This window comes from Rhinatrema bivittatum, chromosome 2 (genome assembly GCF_901001135.1).
Source record: "Rhinatrema bivittatum chromosome 2, aRhiBiv1.1, whole genome shotgun sequence".
NCBI lineage: Eukaryota > Metazoa > Chordata > Amphibia > Gymnophiona > Rhinatrematidae > Rhinatrema > Rhinatrema bivittatum.
Window position 1 is genome coordinate 317,359,964 of NC_042616.1, and position 21,588 is coordinate 317,381,551.

General features: G+C 44.9%; 1 protein-coding gene across 4 annotated transcripts in view; it reads right to left on the bottom strand.

Moving 5' to 3' along the window:
• C2H7orf57 (chromosome 2 C7orf57 homolog) overlaps positions 1–21,295 on the bottom strand; it is a 277,665-nt gene extending 256,370 nt beyond the window's left edge. For 3 of the 4 annotated variants that reach the window (XM_029589760.1, XM_029589758.1, XM_029589761.1), the window contains exons 1-2: positions 21,140–21,295; positions 8,855–8,916 (exon numbers count right to left, since the gene is read on the bottom strand). In XM_029589760.1, the coding sequence (XP_029445620.1) occupies positions 8,855–8,909 (55 nt within the window). In that variant the 5' untranslated portion in view covers positions 8,910–8,916; positions 21,140–21,295. Of the gene's footprint in view, positions 1–8,854; positions 8,917–21,127 lie in introns of all 4 variants that reach the window. The other variant, XM_029589759.1, reaches the window with a different exon arrangement.
• Positions 21,296–21,588: the final 293 nt, after the last annotated feature.

A 21,588-nucleotide genomic window follows, 5' to 3' on the forward strand; every position in this document is an offset into this window, starting at 1 on the left:
CTTAAAAAATATTTATACAATTTCCCAAATATCAATTAAATATTTCAAATCAACAGACCCATCAAAAAAACACTAATAAATAAAACTAATAAAGATTTGAAAACCTTTTGCTCTCCATTCCCGGGAACTTTTGATTTCCAGTCACCTCACAATTGCCATGGATTTTTAGGGGATAGGAGGAGGTGAAGGGGACGCCCAAACTTTCTCCTCTTTCTCATATACACACATATATATTATCAAACACACACTGTCCCTCTCTCTCACATGGATGGACACACAGATAACATATGCAGACAAGCTCCCTCTCTAACATATTCCTTCACATGTTCTATCACATACACGCTCCCTCTCACATACTCCCTCGCATACATTCTTACTCTTACACATATGCTCTGACAAGCTCTCACTGACACACATTCCTCATACATATATTTATTGTCACAAAACATACTATATAAATTACTGTTACAAATGGAGGGGCAGTAAGGGAGGTTAAGGCAAAAAAGGGGAGTCACTACACTTGTATACCACACAATTTGTACATGATACCATTTTGCTAAGGTGGTTTTGGCTTTCTTTAATTTTTTTTACACTATAAACTTTTTTAACTAATTGCTGGCTCCTCTGGTTGCAAAAGCCAGTAGCAGGAGAGACGACAGAAAACGCATGGCAGCATGAGGTGATTGACTGAGCCTGAGGGAGACAACCAGATTGAGACCAGACCTGCCTGTCAAGGGAGAGATGGAGGCAGACAGTAAATATGTGTAGCAACAGCAAAGCTACAGTGGGCCTGTGTGTGTGTGTGTGTGTGTGAGCTGCTCTCTACTGCGCATTTGCGGCACGTCGATCAAGCTTTGTTTATCTAGTAGATATGTTAAGGTCAGAGACGGGCAGCAGGCAAAAACAGTCGAGGTCCAGACTAGGGGCAAAAGAAGAAGTCAGTCCAAGGAGTATGAGAAAATGAGGAGATGAGCTTACACAAGAGACATAAACAAGGTGTCTGGGCAGGACAGACGAAGATAGGCAAGGATGGACCGATGAAGGTAGCCTGGGCTGGATGGAGAAAGGCAGCAATGGCATGCAGTGACATTTATAGCAAGGGATTCAGTCTCACTCCCTCGGTCCCTTTCCCCTCCCACATGTGCTGCCCATCCATCCTCCTTCCCCCCCCAGACTACAGTAGTCTCACTCCCTCAACCCTCTCTCCCCTAGATTCAAGACAAATAGACCCCATATGGCATTCGACCTGTTATAACATGTAATGGGTTGGGCTTGGCCCTCAGAAAGCCATGAATAAACAATTACAATATAGTAAACTTCCTATACCAAAAAACAGCACTAACTGCCAGCACTCAAACTACAACCTTACCTATGAAAAGTCAACAATGCGGATATTATATGAGGCTCTAAAGAAACAATATACCTCCTATTCAGAAAACAAAACAAGCCAGACTGCCTAAAATATCTGTAAAATGAAACAATACATGTACCTAAAAATATTGTACAAAAGCTTTTAAAACTACTTAAGTCCCTTCTTCAGATGTCAGATAAGAGATATTTGCATCTAAAGACGGGTCCTATATTGTCTCAGTATCTCACGTACAGTATTTCTGGATAATACTTACAAGGCTCCAATAAAAGCTAGCCTGCCAAGGATACGGTTATTAGGGATGTGCAGAGGGACGCCATACATTGCATTCAGGATTCGTATTCATCGGGGGGCAGATATGTTGCATTCGGCAAGGGGGCCCCCGATACGGTCATGCATTAATTCTTATTCGTTTCCCAGCTAAAATTGAATTAACTACAACCCCCCACCCTCCTGATCCCCCAAAGACTTACCAAAACTCCCTGGTGGTCCAGCAGGGGGTCTGGGAGCCATCTCCTGCACTCACACCCTCGGCTGCCGGTATTCAAAATGGCGCCAATAGCCTTTGACCTTACTATGTCACAGGGGCTACCTGTGCCATTGGTCGGCCCCTGTCATATGGAAGGAGCAATGGATGGCTCCGCTCCAAACCAACGAGTTAGCAAGGACTTCGGTTTTGCTACTCTGACTGCTTCTAAGCTGCTCGCTTGGATTCTTCTCTGCCCTCCGGGGTATCTCACTCCAAAAGAAGTTCTGGGTACCCGCTCCTCGGGGGCCTCTTGCTTCTACCTGCCCTTCGGGGTTCAACTATCTAACCTTAAGGACACTCGCTCCTCGGGGGTCCTGTCTGCTTTCTTTCAGGAACTCTCGGCGCTCTTAGGTACTTGCTCCTCAAGGGCCTACTCTGCTCAGGGTATCTTGCACCTTGGACCTTGGGTCCTTCTCTTCATTCTACTGCCGAAGGAAATTAACAGCACTGACACTCTGTGAGTCTCGGTACGCTCCAGCTCTTCCTATTCCACCCTTCAGGTTCTCAGCTTATCCCACGCTGCGGATCACTACCGGACCTTTGCTACATCTGGGTGAGACTAACTACTACTGAGACTGTCTGAGCTACTGTGATACCACTGATCTACAGCACTGTCCGTTCCTTGGGCAAGATTCACAAGCAGTATAATAAAGTCTTCTCCTCTCAGTGTCTGCTTACTAGAGTCTAGCATATCGTTGTGGTTCCCCACGGGGCCCCTCCCTGTGGGAGGAGTCATCGCCACTTCGACTAAGAGTCCACAAATATGCCACAAACACAACACAGTCTACACTAAGGAAAACGAAATTATCAGGTAAGTAATTTCTCCATTTTCTAGCGTGTAGACAGATGGACTCAGGACCTGTGAGATGTACCAAAGCTACTCCCAAACAGGGCTGAAGGCTGCCTGTGGTCCAGTCAACACTGCACATGCAAAGTCTGTGTCCTCCCGGGCCTGCACATCCAGACTATAAAACCTGGAAAAAGTATGTAAGGAGGACCACATCGCAGCTTGGCAAATGTCAACGGGAGACAACAATCTAACCTCCGTCCATGACACTACCTGAGCCCTAGTGGAATGAGCCCGAACCTGAGTAGGCAAGGGCTTTTCAGCATCCACGTACGCGGCTGTGACCGCCTCCTTAATCCAGCGAGCTATAGTAGCCCACGAAGCTGGTTCACCCTGCTTACTTTCACCATGGAGGACAAACAGGTGATCCATCTTATGGAAAGGTTCAGAAACCTCCAGATACCACACGACAAGTCTCTTGACATTCAAGGGACACAGGAGGCAATACTCCTCGACGTCCCTGACCTTATCCAGGGACGGCAAGGAAATGGACTGATTCAAATGAAATGCCGATACCACCTTAGGCAAGAAGGATGGAACAGTATGCAGCTGCAACTCCCCTGGAGTCACCTGAGGGAATGGCTCCCGGAGAGACAAGGCCTGCAACTCAGAAGCAATGCACAGAACATAGAGCCAGGAACACCATCTTCAAGGTCAATAACCGCAAGGAAAGACCATGAGGTGGTTGGAACCTAGGGCCCATCAAGAAATCCAGCACCAAATTAAAGACTACACAATGAAACCAGTAACCTCAAGGGAGGCCACACATGCTTCACCCCCTTCAAAAAACGGGCCATATCAGGATGAGACGATAAAGAATCACCATTCACTGGGCCTCTGAAACAGGCAAGAGCCACAACCTGTAAGGTCCAAACCTCTATTCAACCCATCCTGCAAAAATTGCAGAATGAGCAGGATCTTAACTGAAAGAAGAAGAAAACCTCGCTCCTCGCACCAGGCCTCAAACACTCTTCAAACTCGCACATAGGTTAAGGAAGTGGAAAACCTTCGAGTGCGGAGCAAGGTGGCAATCACCGCAGAAGAATATCCATGCTTCAACAGGTAAGCCCTCTCAAGGACCAAACCATAAGACAGAACTGAGTCAGATTCTCGTGAAGAACCAGTCCCTGCTGCAATAGATCCAGGTGCGGCAGAAGATGAAGGGGGGGTCTCCACCAAGAGTCTTCGCAGATACACACACCATGGATGCCTGGGCCAGTTCGGTGCTACCAGGAGTACTAGCCCCCTGTGGCCCTCGATCTTGCGAATTATCCTGCCCAACAAGGGCCACGGAGGAAAGGCATAAAGCAACCTGTCTTCCAGCCAGACCTGAATGAGAGCATCTATGCCCAGGGACCATGGATCTCTCCTGCGACTGAAGAATCGAGGAACCTTCCCATTGTGAAAAGTTGCCAACAGGTCTAGGAATGGAAAACCCCAGTGATCCACTATCAGTTGAAATGCCTCATTCTCCTGGGTCCAAACTTTCCCTGATGAGAAAGTCTGCTCTTACTTGTCTTTTCCTGCAATGTGAGAGGCTGAGATCATCTCCAGAAGCTGGTCTATTTCCTGCGACACTTGCTGGCTCTTGGTTCCTCCCTGGTGATTGATGTAGGTCACTGTCGTCGCGTGGACAGCTTGACCCTGCAGCCTGTGGCTGAACTGCAAGCATGCTAACCGGACTGCCTGGGCTGCCAGGCAATTGATGTTCCAGAGGGACTCTTCAGCATTCCAATGTCCTTGGGCTGAAAACCCCTGACAGTGAGCTCCCCAACCCTGGAGACTCGCATCTGTCGTGAGTACCAACCAAGCCAGGGATAACAAGGAAACTCCCTTTCACAGATGAGCCTCCTGCAACCACCACTGGAGGCGAGAACAGATTTCCATTAGCAAGTGGAGCCGAACCGAATAGTCCTGAGACTGTGGGTTCCAACAAGACAACAGTGAGAGCTGAGAAGGATGCATATGTGCCCTCGCCCATGGCACCACTTCCAGGGTTGCTGCCATCAAGCTGAGCACCTGCAGATAGCACCATACCGACGGGTATATATTGTTCACCAACTGACACACCCATGACATCAATTTCTGAATCCAAACTTCTGGCAGGAATACTTTGCCCTGCCTCATGTCGAACCAGATCCCCCAGATACTCCAGCGATTGGGATTGTTGAAGACTGCTCTTGGCAAGTTCACCACCCAACCAAGCTCCTGCAACAAGGAGATTGCTTTGTTGGTCATCAGGCGGTTCTCTTTCTGAGACTTGGCTCAACTCAGCCATTCGTCCAAGTATGGGTGCACCAGGATCCCATCTCTTTGCAACGCTACCACTACTACCACCATAACCTTGGAAAACATTCTGGGGTTTATGGCTAGACCGAAGGGCAGCCCCTGAAATTGATAATGGTGCCCCAACACCGCAAAACGTAGAAAACATTGGTGTTCCAAATGGATGGGAATAAGAAGATAGGCCTCAGGGAGATCCAGGGAGATCAATAGGGAGATGCACATCCACCATTTACAGAAGACGGAGAATACTGGAAGGCTGGGGTCACTGCAGGAGTATATATACTGCAACATCAGCTTGCTCCGTCTCCAACTGCTGGCAGGGGATCATAACCCACTGGTCCTGAGTCCATCTGTCTACATGCTAGGAAATCTGCCATTTCAACACAGCACTAACTCCCAGGGCTCAAAGGCAACAACCCTACCCAGGAAAGAGTAGCATTGTAAATATTACATCAGGCCCTAGAAGACCAATACACATCCTATTGAAAAAAAAACAAGACGGACTGCTGTAGAACCCTAGAAACTATAAACCAGCAGAATCCCTTGCCTTGATCACATGTGCAGAACACAGACAGACCCTTACCATAGGCAAAATAAGAGACCAACAAACAACAAAATAAAGAATTTTAAAATATCAATCATAAAAATAAAAACATACTAATAAAAAGAATAAGGGCCAGATTTTCAAAGGGGTACACGCGTAAGATAGGCGCGTACCCCCCGAAAACCTGGCCCAAACTCCCCCTGCGTGCGCCGAGCCTATGTTGAGTAGGCTCGGTGGCGCGCACAAACCACGGGACGCGTAAGTCCCGGGGGCTTTCCTGGGGGGCGTGTCGCGGCCAGCGCATCATCGGGGGCGTTCCAGGGGCGTGGCCGCAGCCTCCGGACCGGACCATGACACGCCGGCGGCCGGCCCAACACGCGCAAGTTACGCCTGCTTCGAGCAGGCGTAACTTGTACAACAAAGGTGTGTGGGGGGGGGGTTTAGATAGGGCCAGGGGGGTAGGTTAGGTAGGGGAAGGGAGGGGAAGGTGGGGGGAGGCCAAAGGAAAGTTCCCTCCGAGGCCGCTCCGAAATTGGAGCGGCCTCGGAGGGAATGGAGGCAGGCTGCGTGGCTCGGCGCGCACAGGCTGCCGAATTTGGGCAGCCTTGCGCGCACCGACCCCGGATTTTAATGGATACGCGCGTATCTATTGAAATCCCGCGTACTCTTGTTCGCGCCTGATGTGCGAACAAAAGTACGCTTGTGCGCAAATTTATAAAATCTACCCCTAAATATTTAAAAACTGATGTACAGAACATCCATTAATTAAAACCTCATAAAAAATGTTTATAAAATTTCCCAAAATACCATTATAATATTTCAAAACTGAAAACATATCAAATAACAACCAATAATGAAACTAATAAGGATTTAAAATATTTCCCTTTCTTCATACCTGGGATATTTTGATTTCCAGCCACTCTGAGAATGTTGTGGATTGGGGGATGGAGAGCTCTACAAACTTTATCCCCTCACTCACACACACACACACACACACACACACACACACACACACACACGCTCTCACTCCCTCACACACAAACACCCACACACAGGCTCTCCTACACACACACATACATACATTGGTTCTCACCCACACATACACGTGCACATGCACAGGCTCTCATCCAAAAAAGCCTACACAGGCAGTCACCCACTATCCAAAACACACAGTCACATATACACACACATGCTCTCACCCAACTCCCCACACAGAGACAGGCTCTCAACCTTCCACACACATACACACAGCCTCTCACTCACAAACATGCACCCAGGCTTTCACCCACCCACCCAGGTAGTCATTCACACACATACAGGCAGTCACACATCCATAACCACACAGTCACACATACACACACACACAGGCTCCCACCCAGACACACACACAGCCTCTCACCCACCCAGGCTCTCACCCCCACCTACAAAAAGGCAGTCACACACACACAGGCAGTCACCCACACAAGCAGTCACCCGCCCATCCCTACACACACACGCAGCCTCTCTCACACACACAACCACACAGCCTCTCACCCAACATATACAGATCTCATCCACCCACAAACACACATCCAGGATCTCCCCCACCCACCCAGGTAGTTATCCACACACTTTCACACAGGTGATCACACATGCACCCCTCCCCACCCCCTCTCACCCAGCCACACTCACCCACCCATTGGCATCCACCCTCACAGGCTATCATCCTGCCACACACACACACAAGCAGTCATCCACCCACCCATCCAGCCACACACACACATAAACACACACACACACACACACAGGGCCTGGGCCTCTTCGTCAGTCGTGTGCGGGATGGGGTCCGTTAGCAGCCATCATGTCCTCCTTCTCTCTTTGGCTGCAGCAGGATGAGGTGTGCTGGCGACCACCACAACCTTCTCTTCGGCCGCCAGCGGGATGGGGTCTGTTAGCAGCACCCCATCCTTCTACTCTCTTCAGCTGCCAGTGGGATGGTATCTGCTGGCAGCCATTGTGTCCTCTCTCTTTAGCCGCCAGAGGGATGGGATCCACTGAGTTCCACTATGCCCTTCTCCTCTCTCTGGTCGTCAGCAGAATGAGGTCTGCTGGTGGCCACAACATCTAATCTCTCTCTTCAGCCATCGTAGGACAGGCTCCCTGAAGGCCTGCTGAGTCATGGTGTGGGCAGCAGCAGGAATCGCGTTTATTCAAACATCATCTCCTGCTGCCGTGGGCTGGTTCGCTTTAAGAGCTGCGAGACTGGCCCTGCAGCAACAGGAGATGACATTTGAATAAATGCGACTCCTGCTTCCCATTACGAGGTGGGGGGAGGTGTAACTAGATGTGATGCATTGATCAGATTGAGCAGGGTTTTCGTTTAAGCCTGCCTGATCCTATGTATAAATTTGGGGTGGCACTTGCCACCCTGTAGCGATGCCTATGACCTGGAGATTCACTGAATCCCTTGAAGGCCCTGACTGCACGCCACTGGAAGGTAGGCATGCAGGAGAACAGCAATTCACACTACACACAAAGGAGTAGTCGACCTGTTGCTGAGGCAAAGAAATGTGGTCCCTGAGATCCTTTTGTAGGGCTGTAAATCCTGACATCATCGTCGGATGCTGTAGCTCTTTCCCGCCACAGGCCCTTCAAAGGTGGCTTTGGCAGCATTCTGCCGCAGCGAGGGGTCGTTAACATTCTGGGCCATGGAATGAGGCTAGTGGCCCATCTCGGGTGAGCCACAAATTGTAACAATGGGGTTGAAGCAGAAGAGCCAAAAAAAGAAGAACTACTTCTGAAGCTCTGCAAGGCAATAAGAAGAAAACATGCATTGGCAATGAAAGGTTTTTGCCTTTTCCAGAAAGTTCTGAAAGAATCTATCCCTTCAGTGTTGAGTGCAGTCAAGTGACACACTTGACTTAGTCAATCTGCGTCTTCAGACAAATGAGAAAAATGCAATCACAACTGTCAAATTGTAGAATTGCAAAAAGATTAAATTGGAAAGGATCTCAAGAGGAGCAAAATGCAGTTATTTTGCCTGGGACTTTTTTTTTTTTAAATCATATTTAGTCCAAATCTTAGCAGTTGCTGCCTGACAACAAGCACTTACGGTCTGATTTATAAAGGCTGTTATCCTATCTGTGCCTAAAGAAAATGATTTTTATTAAACCACAGCTTCATATTCAAGCTAACATACACCAATAATACAAAGAAGACTCCATTGTTTAAAAACTCATTATGTACCCTGATTTTAGAGAATTCGACCCTGTAGTAACTAGAAAAAAAATGTACACTTACCACATGTTGAATATCGGCTTTGGGCTCCAGAATTCTCTTTGTTTATTTGTCTCATACTTTTCCTAATGGCGAAAAAGGAGAAAACATCATAAGGTAATACAAACAGAAGTATTTACTATTTGATCGAGTCAAAATGTTGGGAATTTTATGGAAAGGAATAAAGAACAAAACTGAGAATATCATATTGCCTTTGTACAGATGTTTATGCTTATTAAAAATGTCTTGATTGCCTATGCACCAGGCCCAAGGCGATGTACAAAATAAAACGCACATAATTCAATTAATACAAAACAAGGATATCATAATAAAAAATAACATCTTGAGTAAGTACTATGTGCAGTTTTGGTAAGCCCTATCTCAAAAAAGTCACAGCAGAACTAGAAAAACTACAGAGGTCACAAAAAAAAAGGACAAAGAGAGAAAGGCTAAAGAGATTAGGGCTTTTAGATTGGAAAAGAGACGACTGAGAGGGGATATGATTGAAATGTATAGAATCATAAATGGGGCGGAACAGGTAAATAGGGGATGATTATATACTTTTTCAAACATCACTAGGACTAAGGGACACTCCATGAAACTAGCAACTGGCAGATTTAAAACAAATCACAGGAAGTATTTTTTCACTCAGCACACAATCAAGCTGTTGCTAAAGGATGAGGTCAAGGCAACTAACTGAGGGGTTGATGCAATAAAGTGTAAATCAATTATTTATTCTCTCAGATAACAGACGGACTAAGGGGCACTCCATGAAGTTAGCAAGTAGTTCATTTAAAACAAATCAAAGAAAATTCTTTTTAACTCAGCGCATAGTTAAGCTTTGGAATTAATTGCCAGAGGATGCAATTACTGCAGTTAGTGTAACTGTGTTTAAAAAAGGTTTAGCAAAGTTCCTAGAGGAAAAATCCATATACTGTTATTAATCAATAATGAATAGTAGCATGAGATCTAATGTTTGGGTACTTGCCAGGTACTTGTGACTTGGATTGGCCACTGTTGGAAACAGGATGCTAGGTTTGATGGACCCTTGGTCTGACCCAGTATGGCACATCTTATTATACTCTTATGCTCAGCCTGGAGACACCATCCAAGAGCTGGAAGGGCTGGAGGATCATGCGCTCAGCATCCACGCCATGAGGGCCATGGCCTGGAGGTTTGGGTGGTGGAGAGTGGTTCTGCGAGAGGAGGTCGGAAGCCGCCCCCAGCGGAAGCGGTGCACTCATGGACAGATCCTAGAGCAGAGGAAACCACACTGCCTTGGCCAGAAGGGTGCCATCAGGATCATGGTCGTCCCCCCCCCCCCCCCCCCCGTCCTCTTGCAGTTTCGTCAGAATCATCCAGAGGAGCGGGACAGGCGGATACGCGTACATGAGACCTTGTCCCCAGTGAAGGGAGAATGCGTCGCAGGCCGGTTGGTCCCTCCCCAGAACCAGGGAGTAGAAGCTGCACACCTTGTGGTTGTGGGGAGAGGCGAATAGATCCATTTCTGGTGTGCCCCAGCGATGGAACAAGTCGGCTGCCACCACTGGGTTCAGGGACCACTCGTGTAGCTGAAAAGACTGGCTGAGGCGGTCCACCAATGTGTTATTTATTTATTTATTATTTATTTTTTTTTAACTCTTCTATACCGTCGTTTCCCGGAGAGCTAAAACTTGTTGAAGAGTCAGTCACTATCTACATCACTTTACATTCTCTTTATGATTGTGTACCCAGTATCACCTTCTCAAACCCAGAATGTACATAGTTTTTTACACCCTGCCTCAGTTTACCTTGTTCATGAACGTTCTCCCTTAAGTTCTATGTCAACATGTTATAATGTTATAATGTATTCCGCCCCGAGGCGACAGTTCAGTTCCATGTAAACCGGTGCAATATATGTATTGTATACAGGAACATCGGTATAGAAAAAATAAAAATAAATAAATAAATAAATAACCATCACAACGGTTTACAGCAAGGCACGAAAATGTAAATATTGGTGTTATAGATTACAAATTAAACATGTGCCATCATAGTACGGTAACAATTTAATACAAAAAAAAACAAACTATGGGGCGGATTTTAAGAGCCCTGCTCGCCGGTGCGCCTATGTACAATAGGCCTACCGGCGCGCGCAGAGCCCCGGGACTCGCGTAAGTCCCGGGGTTTTCCAGAGTAGTGGGAACCAAATCTATCTCAGCCACACAGAAGCTATGAGAATCGCACACTCTCAGTCTCTGAGTTTCAACAAGATTTTGCCATGAGAAGAGTTGGAGGATTCACTTACAACGGACACTGACCCCAATTTAGGACAAAGGCATCTAAGGCTAGATTGCCTTGAGTCCCTCTTCTGGAGCAGACTAGTGGAACCTTTCCGTTCAGAGGAGAAGCAAACAGAACTATCACAAGTGTGCCCCATTCACAGAATACTGTTTGCTATGTCCCTGTCCAGAGATCACTTGTGGAGTTCCAGGACCTTACTCATGACTTTCACCTTATCTGCCAAGTATGTGGTGCCAAGTACCATTCTCTGAGAAATAGCCCAGCCCCATATCTGGATAGTATCCTGATATAAGAGGTACAATCTCATTCTTCCCTGCTTGTTGATGTAGAACACAGCTCCTGGTTGTCCATTGAGGATAACTTTGTATCCTACCACACTTAGTTGTAGGAAGTTTATCTGATGAAGCTTTTCCTGAGAAGACCAAAAGCCCTAGGTTCAGTGCCTCTCTACATAGGTTCCCTAGCCCACATTTATCTATGGTTATGATAATATGCACTGGAGGAATAAGGAAGGGTACTCCCTGGCCAGATTGTATCAAATCAGCCACCAGAGAAGAATCACTTAAAGGCTGAGTGATGCGGATGCTTTCCAGAAATCCTGAGTGACTTGGTCCCACTGTGATCTGAGAGTTCAATGGGATTTTCTCACGTGAAGTTGTGTCAAGGGAGTAATATTCACTGTTGATACCATGAGGCCCAATGTCCTCAACATGTCCCATGCTCATACTGTTGACTCATTCGTTTCTTCTCCTCAGTGGATATCAACATGATAATACTCTCTTGTGGGAAGAAGGCTCTCACTTGAGGTATACCTAGCAGTGTCCCTATAAATTTCAATTGAGATGATGGTGTCAAGTTGAACTTGCAAGAAGTTGACAATGAACCGAAGAACTTCAGCACTCAGATAATTTTGCTCATTGATTCTGAAGCACAGCCTTGATGCATGCTCTTGATCAACCAATCCACCAGATAGGGAAACAGATACACTTCCGCTTTGTGTAGATGCACTATCATAAGACACATTGTGAAAACTTGTGGTGCTGATACCAGGCCAAAGAGCAGTATACAATACTGAAGGTGGTTTATGTTTATATTTAGTGAATTGAATATATTGCTTTTCTATACTAGTAATCTGTAACCTATCATTAAAACTGCCCATTGTACCTGAGGACTGGAAGGTGACCAATGTAACTCCCATATTTCAGGGGTGATCTAGGAAACTATAGACCAGGAAAAATCATGGAAACTATTCTAAAAATCAAAATCAAAGAACATATAGATAGACAGTTTAAAGACCAAATCATAGAACATATAGATAGACATAGTTTATTGGAAACAGTCAGCCTGGATCTATCCAAGAAAAGTATTGACTCTTAAATCTGCATTTTTTAGAAGGGGTGAATAAATGTGGATAAAGGTGAACCAGTAGATGTGGTGTATTTGGATTCTCAGAAGGCATTTGACAAAGCCTCATAAGAGGCTTCTAAGAACACTAAAAAGTCATGGATAAGAGGCGATATACTTTTGTAAGACAGGAAACAAAAAGTAGCATTAAATGGTCTGTGGAAAAAGGTAAACACTGGAGTGCCTCAGGGATCTGTACTTAGACCAGTGCTTTTTAATATATTTCTAAATGATCTGGAAAGAGGTATGACGAGTGAGGTTATCAGATTTGCAGATGATACAAAATTATTCAGAGTAGTTAAATCACAAGCAGATTGTGATACATTACAGGAGGACCTTGCGAGACTGGAAGACTGGGCATCCAAATGGCAGATGAAATTTAATGTGGACAAACTGTGTTTATATGTTGTAAGGTTTCATATTTGGAGTAACCGCTCAGGAAAAAGATCTGGGCGTCATATATGAATTACATTGAAATCATTGGTTCAATGTGCTGTGGAGGTCAAAAAAGCAAACAGAATGTTAAGAATTATTAGGAAAGGGAATGGCAAATAACATGGAGGATGTCATAATGCCTCTGTATCAATCTATGGTGAGACCGCAACTTGAATACTGTGTGCAATTCTGGTTGCCAGATCTCAAAAAAGATATAGTTACACTGGAGAAAGTACAAAGAAAAGGTGACCAAATTGATAAAGGGGATGGAACGACTTCCCTGTAAGAAAAGGCTAAAGATACTGTTCAGCTTGGAGAAGACAAAGCTAAAGGGGGATATGATAGAGGGCTACAAATCATGAAAAGACTTAAGAGCATAAGAACATAAGAAATTGCCATGCTGGGTCAGACCAAGGGTCCATCAGGCCCAGCAGAAGTCAAACCAGGCCACAAGAACCTGGCAAGTACCCAAACATCAAGAAGATCCCATGCTACTGATGCAATTAATAGCAGTGGCTATTACTTAAGTAAACTTGATTAATAGCAGTTAATGGACTTCTCCTCTAAGAATTTATCCAAACCTTTTTTGAACCCAGCTACACTAACTGCACTAACCACATCCTCTGGCAACAAATTCCAGAGCTTAATTGTGCGTTGAGTGAAAAAGAATTTTCTCTGATTAGTCTTAAATGTGCTACTTGCTAAATTCATGGAATGCTCCCTAGTCCTTTAATTATCCAAAAGTGTAAATAACCGATTCACATCTACTCATTCAAGACCTCTCATGATCTTAAAGACCTCTATCATATTCCCCCTCAGCCGTCTCTTCTCCAAGCTGAACAGCCCTAAACTCTTTAGCCTTTCCTCATAGGGGAGCTGTTCCATCCCCTTTATCATTTTGGTTGCCCTTCTCTGTACCTTCTCCATCGTAACTATAACCTTTTTGAGAATTGTACACAGTATTCAAGGTGTGGTCTCACCATGGAGCGATATAGAGGCATTATGACATTTTCCGTTCTATTAACCATTCCCTTCCTATTAATTCATAACATTCTGTTTGCTTTTTTGACTGCTGCAGCACACTGAGCTGATGATTTCAAAGTATTATCCACTATGATGCCTAGATCTTTTTCCTGGGTGGTAGCTCCTAATATGGAACCTAACATCGTGTGACTACAGCAAGGGTTATTTTTCCTATATGCCACACTTTGCACTTGTCCACATTAAATTTCATCTGCCATTTGGATGCCCAATCTTCCAGTCTTGTAAGGACCTCCTGTAATTTATCACAATCTGCTTGTGATTTAACTATTCTGAATAATTTTGTATCATCCGCAAATCTGATAACCTCATTCGTCGTATTCTTTTCTAGATCATTTATAAATATATTGAAAAGCACCTTTCCAAGTGCAGATCCCTGAGGCACTCCACTGTTTACCCTTTTCTATTGAGAAATTTGACCATTTAATCCTATTGTTTCCTGTCTTTTAACCAGTTTATAATCCACGAAAGGTCATCGCCTCCTATCCCATGACTTTTTAGTTTTCTTAGAAGCCTCTCATGAGGGACTTTGTCAAATGCCTTTTGAAAATCCAAATACACTACATCTACCAGTTCACCTTTATCCACATGTTTATTAACCGCTTCAAAAAAATGAAGCACATTTGTTAGGCAAGACTTCCCTTGGGTAAATCCATGTTGACTGTGTTCCATTAAACCATGTCTTTCTATATGCTCTACGATTTTGATCTTTAGAATAGTTTCCACTATTTTTCCCGGCACTGAAGTCAGGCTCACTGGTCTATAGTTACCCGGATCGCCCCTGGAGCCCTTTTTAAATATTGGTGTTACACTGACCACTTTCCAGTCTTCATTGAATGGATAAATGTGAATTGGTTATTTATTCTTTCGGATAACACAAGGACTACCATGTTTCTCCGATAATAAGATAGGTCCTATATTCTTTTTTAGCTCCGAAAAAATGGTTAGGGCTCATTTTCAGGGATGTCTTATTTTCGGGGAACCATGGTACTATCATATGGCTGACTGGGCCAATTTTATTTCGGCTGCCCCCCCCCCCCCAAAAAAAAAAAACCAATACCCGAAAACCGCCCCAACCCTTCAAATTTGATTAATTACAACGGAGTTGTAAAAAAAAAAAGAAAAAAACCCAAACCCACCCCAACCCTTCAAATATACTTCATTGCACCCCCCCCCCCCCCCCAAACTTGCCGAAATTCCCTGGTGATCCAGCGGGAGTCCCGGGAGCGATCTCCCGCTCTCGGGCAGTCAGCTGCCAGTAATCAAAATGGTGCCAATGGCCCTTTGCCCTTTCCATGTGACAGGGATTCGGCGCCATTGGCCAGCATCTGTCACGTGGTAGGAGCAAACCCTGCGCCGATAGCCTGTAATATGGAAAGGGCAAAGGGCCATCAGTGCCATTTTGATTACTGGCAGCCGAAGGCCTGAGAACGAGAGATCGTTCCCGGGACTCCCGCTGGATCACCAGGGAATTTCGGCAAGTTTTTTTTTGGGGGGGGGATGGGAGGGTGGGGGCTGCAATGAAGTAAATTTGAAGGATTGGGGTAGGTTTGGGTTTTTTCTTTTTTTACAACCCCGTCTGCCCCCCCAGGTTTTGGGGCCCCCCCCCAGGGTCTTTCGGTAAGTCTTGGGGGGGGCGGGGTCAGCAAGTCTTGGGATGGAACCACGCATCCACTTAAAAGCTAGGGCTTATTTTTGGAGTAGGGCTTATATTTCAAGCCCTATCCAAAAATCCTGAAAATCAAGCTAGGGCTTATTTTCAGGGTAAGGTTTATTATCGGAGAAACACGGTAGGGGAATTCCATGAAGTTAGCAAGCAGCACATTTAAAACAAATCAGAGAAACCTTTTTCACTCAATGCACAATTAAGCTCTGGAATTCATTGCCAGAGGATGTGGTTAAGGCAGTTAGCATAGCTGGGTTTAAAAAAGGTTTGGATAAGTTCCTGGAGAAGTCCATAAACAGCTATTAATCAGCAAGGAATAGCCACTGCTTGTTGCTGACATTAGTAGCATGTTATCTATTTAATGTTTGGGCATTTGCCAGGTACTTATAACTTGGATTGGCCCCTGTTGAAAACATGAAACTGAGCTTGTTGGACCCTTGGTCTGACCCAGTATGGCATATCTTATGTCTGCATTTCACCTATATTTTAGACAAGTAGTCAATCAGAAAAGTGTGGGGGGGGGGGGGGGAAGGTGATAAGAAAGAATTAACTATATTAATCTAGCCTCTGCCCTAGAACCCCACTGCTCTACGGACAGAGTGCGTACATGTTCATGTACAGTTCAGGAGCTGTCTGCCAAATCCATTTCTTTTTTTTTTCTTTTGTCCAGCCTAACCAGGCTTCACTTCAGAGCATGGGATGCTTGCCTACCATCTGCTGGAGACAGAGAATATTGGCAGGCTGAGGTCACCATGGAAGCATATATGAGTGAAATCAGCAAGCCTGTTAGTCTCCGTCTCCATCTGCTAGTTGGTGGGCATAACCCATCAGTCTGGACTAGTCTGGCTGGAAAATAAGGAAACCTAGATGAGCCAGAATATTTTTGGAACAAAGTGTTTTGGACTGATGAAACTAAAATTGAACTGTTCAGCCACCACCATACAAGATATATTTGGAGAAAAAGGGGTGACACATTTAGAAAAAGAACACCTTGCCAAACATTTAGCACTGGGGTGGACCTATTATGCTTTGGGGTTATGTGGTATCCAATGGCACGGGAAATATTGTGCAGGTGAAAAAAAGAATGGAATCAACTAACTGTTGACATATCCTAGAAGAAATTGAAGCTAAAAAAGAGTTTGGATATTTCAGCAAGGCAATAATCTGAACGAAACATACCTCTAAATCAACCATGAAGTACTTATAGGAAAGAAAGATGAAGATTTTGGAATGGCCTTCACAGTGCCAAGATTTGAATATTAATTGAATATCTGTGGGGAGATCTCAGACATGCAGTGCATACAAGGAGACCTAAGAATATTTCTGAGCTAGAAGAGTTGTGCAAGGAAGAGTGTGGAAAAATTCTAAAGAACAGAAAGACTTTTAGCTGGCCACCAGAAATGTTTGGCAGGTGTTATTTCTGCCAAAGGCGGTGCACAAACTTTTGCATGTGTCATATTCACTGTTTTCATGCTTTTAATCAGTAAAATCAGCAAATAAATAGTAATTGTGCATTAACATTTGCAGAAAGATGTATTTAACTTTGTACCCCATACAGGTTATGTTGGCTTATGTTCCCTTAGAGAGCCATTGAGACAGTCTGACCAGAGTGCCTACACCTTTGTACACAACTAACCCCTAGATTCATCAAAATGCTATAATAATACATGTAACACCCGCGGTAAGAAAAAGGGCGTGTTTATCGTAACAGCTCAAGGTGAGGGGTTGGTGGTGGTTTAGGGTTTAGGAGCCAGTTTTACATGTAAAGTGAGACATACGAACAGCAGAAGATTTGATGCCATTTGGCGTGAGGAAAGTCTCACAAAGTTGAGATTTCAACTATGTTCTCTCACCCTAGCTTATCAAAATTCATCTATCCCGTCCCATCAAGCTAAGGCGAGAGAACATAGTTGAAATCTCAACTTTATGAGACTTTCCTTACTCCAAATGACGTCAAATCTTCATCGAGATGTACTGTGCTGTTCGTACGTCTCACTCTGCATGTAAAACTGGCCCCAAACCCTACACCACCACCAAAACCTCACCTCAAGCTATTAGCTGGCCCTCCTATAGAGATATAAATACTTGACTACAGTGAAGGTCTCACCAGAGACTCATTCTGTCTCTCTCACTCTACCTCCCTCTTTTCCCTTCCCCCCCCAAATGGCCAAAATTCAATTTGTAAACTTTATCCCAAATTGCATTATGGTCCTTTCAGGCATATGGTACAGCTTTCTTTTTTCCTGGTGTTAAAACCATGCGATAGCATGCATTATGCTATTGCATGGTGCAATACTACCCTTCATTTTAATTAATCCTGCCCAAACCCCTCCCCAATCCCACCCCTTCCAAAAAATTTGCATTCGTGCCATGCCGTAACACAATTATCGCATGCATTATGGCATTAATGCATGCGTTAACTCCATAACGCATTTTGATAAATGACTCTGCAAGTTAGCTATAATCAGATTATTGAATATATGTTATATTTATTTTGGTGACTATATGTCTCATACTTTCATTTTTATTGGTACTGCAATAGAAACAAGTTTGGACAAAATCCATCCATCCTGTCCCATCAAATCTCAAAATATAAAGCAGGACTGTTTTCTCTGCAAGCTGCTCACTTTTAAACCTATTAAAACATAGGCTCCAAGCCTCAAGAAAAAAATGTATAGAAATGTCTGCAATGGAATGTGTTATCACTATATAATCCCCTTTCACCTGCAATGCTGAACAATTTTTAGTAATTCCTGATTTAAAAAAAAAAAAAAAAAAACTTTCAACCTAATGCTATGTGATATTTGTAGGCCTGTTTCTTCCATTTGAAATGGGAACTGCAGGTACCCAAATACACCTAATGAGATGTCAGAAAATGAAGACTGGCTCAAGGGCTGCATGAAGAAACTGTATCACCAGACAATTCTGCATCTGAGGTGTAGGGTTACCAGATGAGATGGTGCCAGGCCAAGGCATCAAAGGAAGGCTTTGTCTGTTTGTAGCAAGTGCTTGCAGTTCACATGTAAAAGCAGGACTGCATATGCACACAGGCCATTATAGCCCTGATGAGCTGGACTAATCCCCATCTCTCAGTCTAACGATAATAAACTGGACTTGAACTGAAGGAGCTGAACTCTGGACATGGCATCTTGCTGTCTAGTTTGTTATACTCTATGGCAGTGGTTCTCAACCACCAGGGGGTAAAGGTGTGCAGGGACGGATTCCCGATGACGACCGGCCCGGGGATTCGCCGCCCAGGCCGGCCCAGGAGATACCACGAAGTCTGCCAAGCGCGGTTTTGTCACAGCCGCGCTCGGCAGACCTCGTGACTAGAGCGACCAACCCACCGGGGGATGCCCGATCCCCCGATAGGGCAATCCGCCCCTGAAGGTGTGTCACTAAAAATTTGACATAGCAAGCCTATACTTTCTAAAACAGCCACATGTGCTTGCTGCTTGAGGAGAGTGCAGAGTAAGGAACTGGTTCTTAAAATTCCTCATCACTGCTCCCTGTTGCTGCTTATCCCTCAACCCTGGCAATCACTGGCACCGCCAATCCCAGCCAGCAATGTTACAGGCCTGCCATGTTCTGCTGCACCTCCCCCTTCCTCCCTGCTTCTTGGAGTTTCAGTTTTTCTCTGTATGCTTGTTTATAATTTATGGTCTTTTATTTTGTATTAGATAAGAGTCAGTCTGCAATCTGCATGTTTGACAGAAGTGAGGGATTCTGCTAACTAGGATGTAGTTTCTGTGTACTGGGTTCTATATTTGCAGTCTTGCATTTTCATAGGTAAGGTTGTTGCTGTTCAAATCCTGGATATTAGTACTCATGGTATGGCTGTATGCACTATAATTTCTAAATGGCTTTCTAGCAGGTTTTCATGTTATTTCTCAAAGTGGCTAGCAGGGAAGGGATTTTGAAGTACTATTACTGAGGGGATAACAGAATTTGAATATATTTTTTGTATGGTGAGTTGAAAGGGGAAATTTCCTAACTCCACTCTGTATAAACTTCAGAAGTCAGAATTTTCTGAGGTTAACAGTGAAATGCATGAGAGTATCTGTATCGAAGAAAAATGTGTGCTGAATATGCATATCAGTCCCAGATTTCTCACTGATGCAGTAAGATTACATTTTTTGTGAAAAAAATATTTAATAATGATATTTTATAAGCAGTTATTAAAATTAAACAATGTTATCTTTCTCCTGCATCATTTTCAACAATAAAATAATATCTAGTATTTTTTTTTAGTATAGCTGTTAAATGTAGTGTGCAATGTGTCACGCACGTGAGCATCATCTGTCAGGTGAGTCATGACAGAAAAATGGTTGAGAACCACTGCTCTATGGGTTCAATTTTCAGTAGGGCACACACTTGCTAGTCTGCACAAATCCAGACAATATTCTAATACAAGGTACCAGACTATACTGTGTTTTAATATTGGCTTGTTATGCAGCACAAACGTACACTATCTACAAACCAGGATGAAAAGTCTGCACATTCTCTATGCTCAGGACAGGATTTAAGATTTTGGTGCCTTTAGGCAGACTGCCACAGCGGCGCCCCTTTGAAGCTCTGTGGTACATGGCCCTAAAGAAGACGTGGACAGCTGTGGTCCTTAAGAGATGCAAACAAGTCTGGCAGGGTCTATAGTGCTCTAGGTAGACCAATGGAACACCGCCCCCCCCCCCCCAAAAAAAAACAAACAAACCAATGTGCCCTCTGACAATGGTAGACAGAATTATGGTCACCCTCTTACAGTTCTCCCCCTCTCACCTACCAAGTGCTCCATGACTGCTGTCACCCCTTTGTTTCACATTTTGCAAATGGCGGCCTCACGTGTCCCTGTGGCACCCCAGCCAGTGATGCCGCCCTAGGCCTAGTCCCGCCTAATGGCCATGCTGGTTCTGAGGCCTGGTTTTCAGGTTATCCAATATGATTATACATGAGATACAGTTGCATACAGTGCATGCACAAGCAGGCTCCTCTCCAGTCTGGATATTTGGCACCTTCTAAATATGGCGAGCTAGGCAGTTACTTATCTTGCCTATGCCTGAATTGCCTACGCTTGACTATTGAAACGATAAGATTCACTTGTGATTTTTTTGCCCCCCCCCTCCCTTTTTTTTTTATACTGCAGCTAAAAGTACATTGTGAAACTACGTGCACACTTTCAGATTAGATGGATTCAGTCATTCTACCAGCCTAAACCTCATTTTTCCCTCTGCACAGTTAATTGTTGACTAACCTTTGGAAAATCCACCAAAGAAGAGCTTAAAAAGAATACAACTAAGCCAAAACCGCACCCTCCCAAAAGTAGCACACGTGCAATACCAGAAGCACAGAGTGAGGCACGCACACGCTCACACGAACTATACACCCAGAAGCACACAAACTTGCTACACATACACAGACTGACACACGTAATACATACAGATGACACACGAGCCGATAGCACACATACGGACCCAGGCAATTACCGGGAGCAGGGGCGTGGATACGTGAGTCTGAGAGTGCAGCGCAAGGTGTCCGCTCTCCGCTCAGGTCCCGACGTCGCCGGACACTGAGGAACAACGATACCAGCTGGAGCAGTGCCGCCGCCTCCCAACCCCCAGATGACCACGCTCAGCCGTCGCCCTGGCAACGGAACGCTTAAACACTGCCGGGCGGCGCGCGGCAGGAGGAGGCGGGGCCGCGGCGGGGGCCCGCCAATCACAGGACGCGGCAACTGTCGATCAAGCGTTACCTGGGCGCTGGGAGAAGGCGGGAAGGGTGCGGAGGAGGGGCTTGCGGCTGGTTTAGGCCAGAAGCGGAGACGGAGGTGGTTTAAGGAGTGTGGAGAATGATAAAAAAGTTCAGATGTTTAAAAATCTCTTTGAATCTATACTCCTACACACACACATATATATATATATATATATATAATATA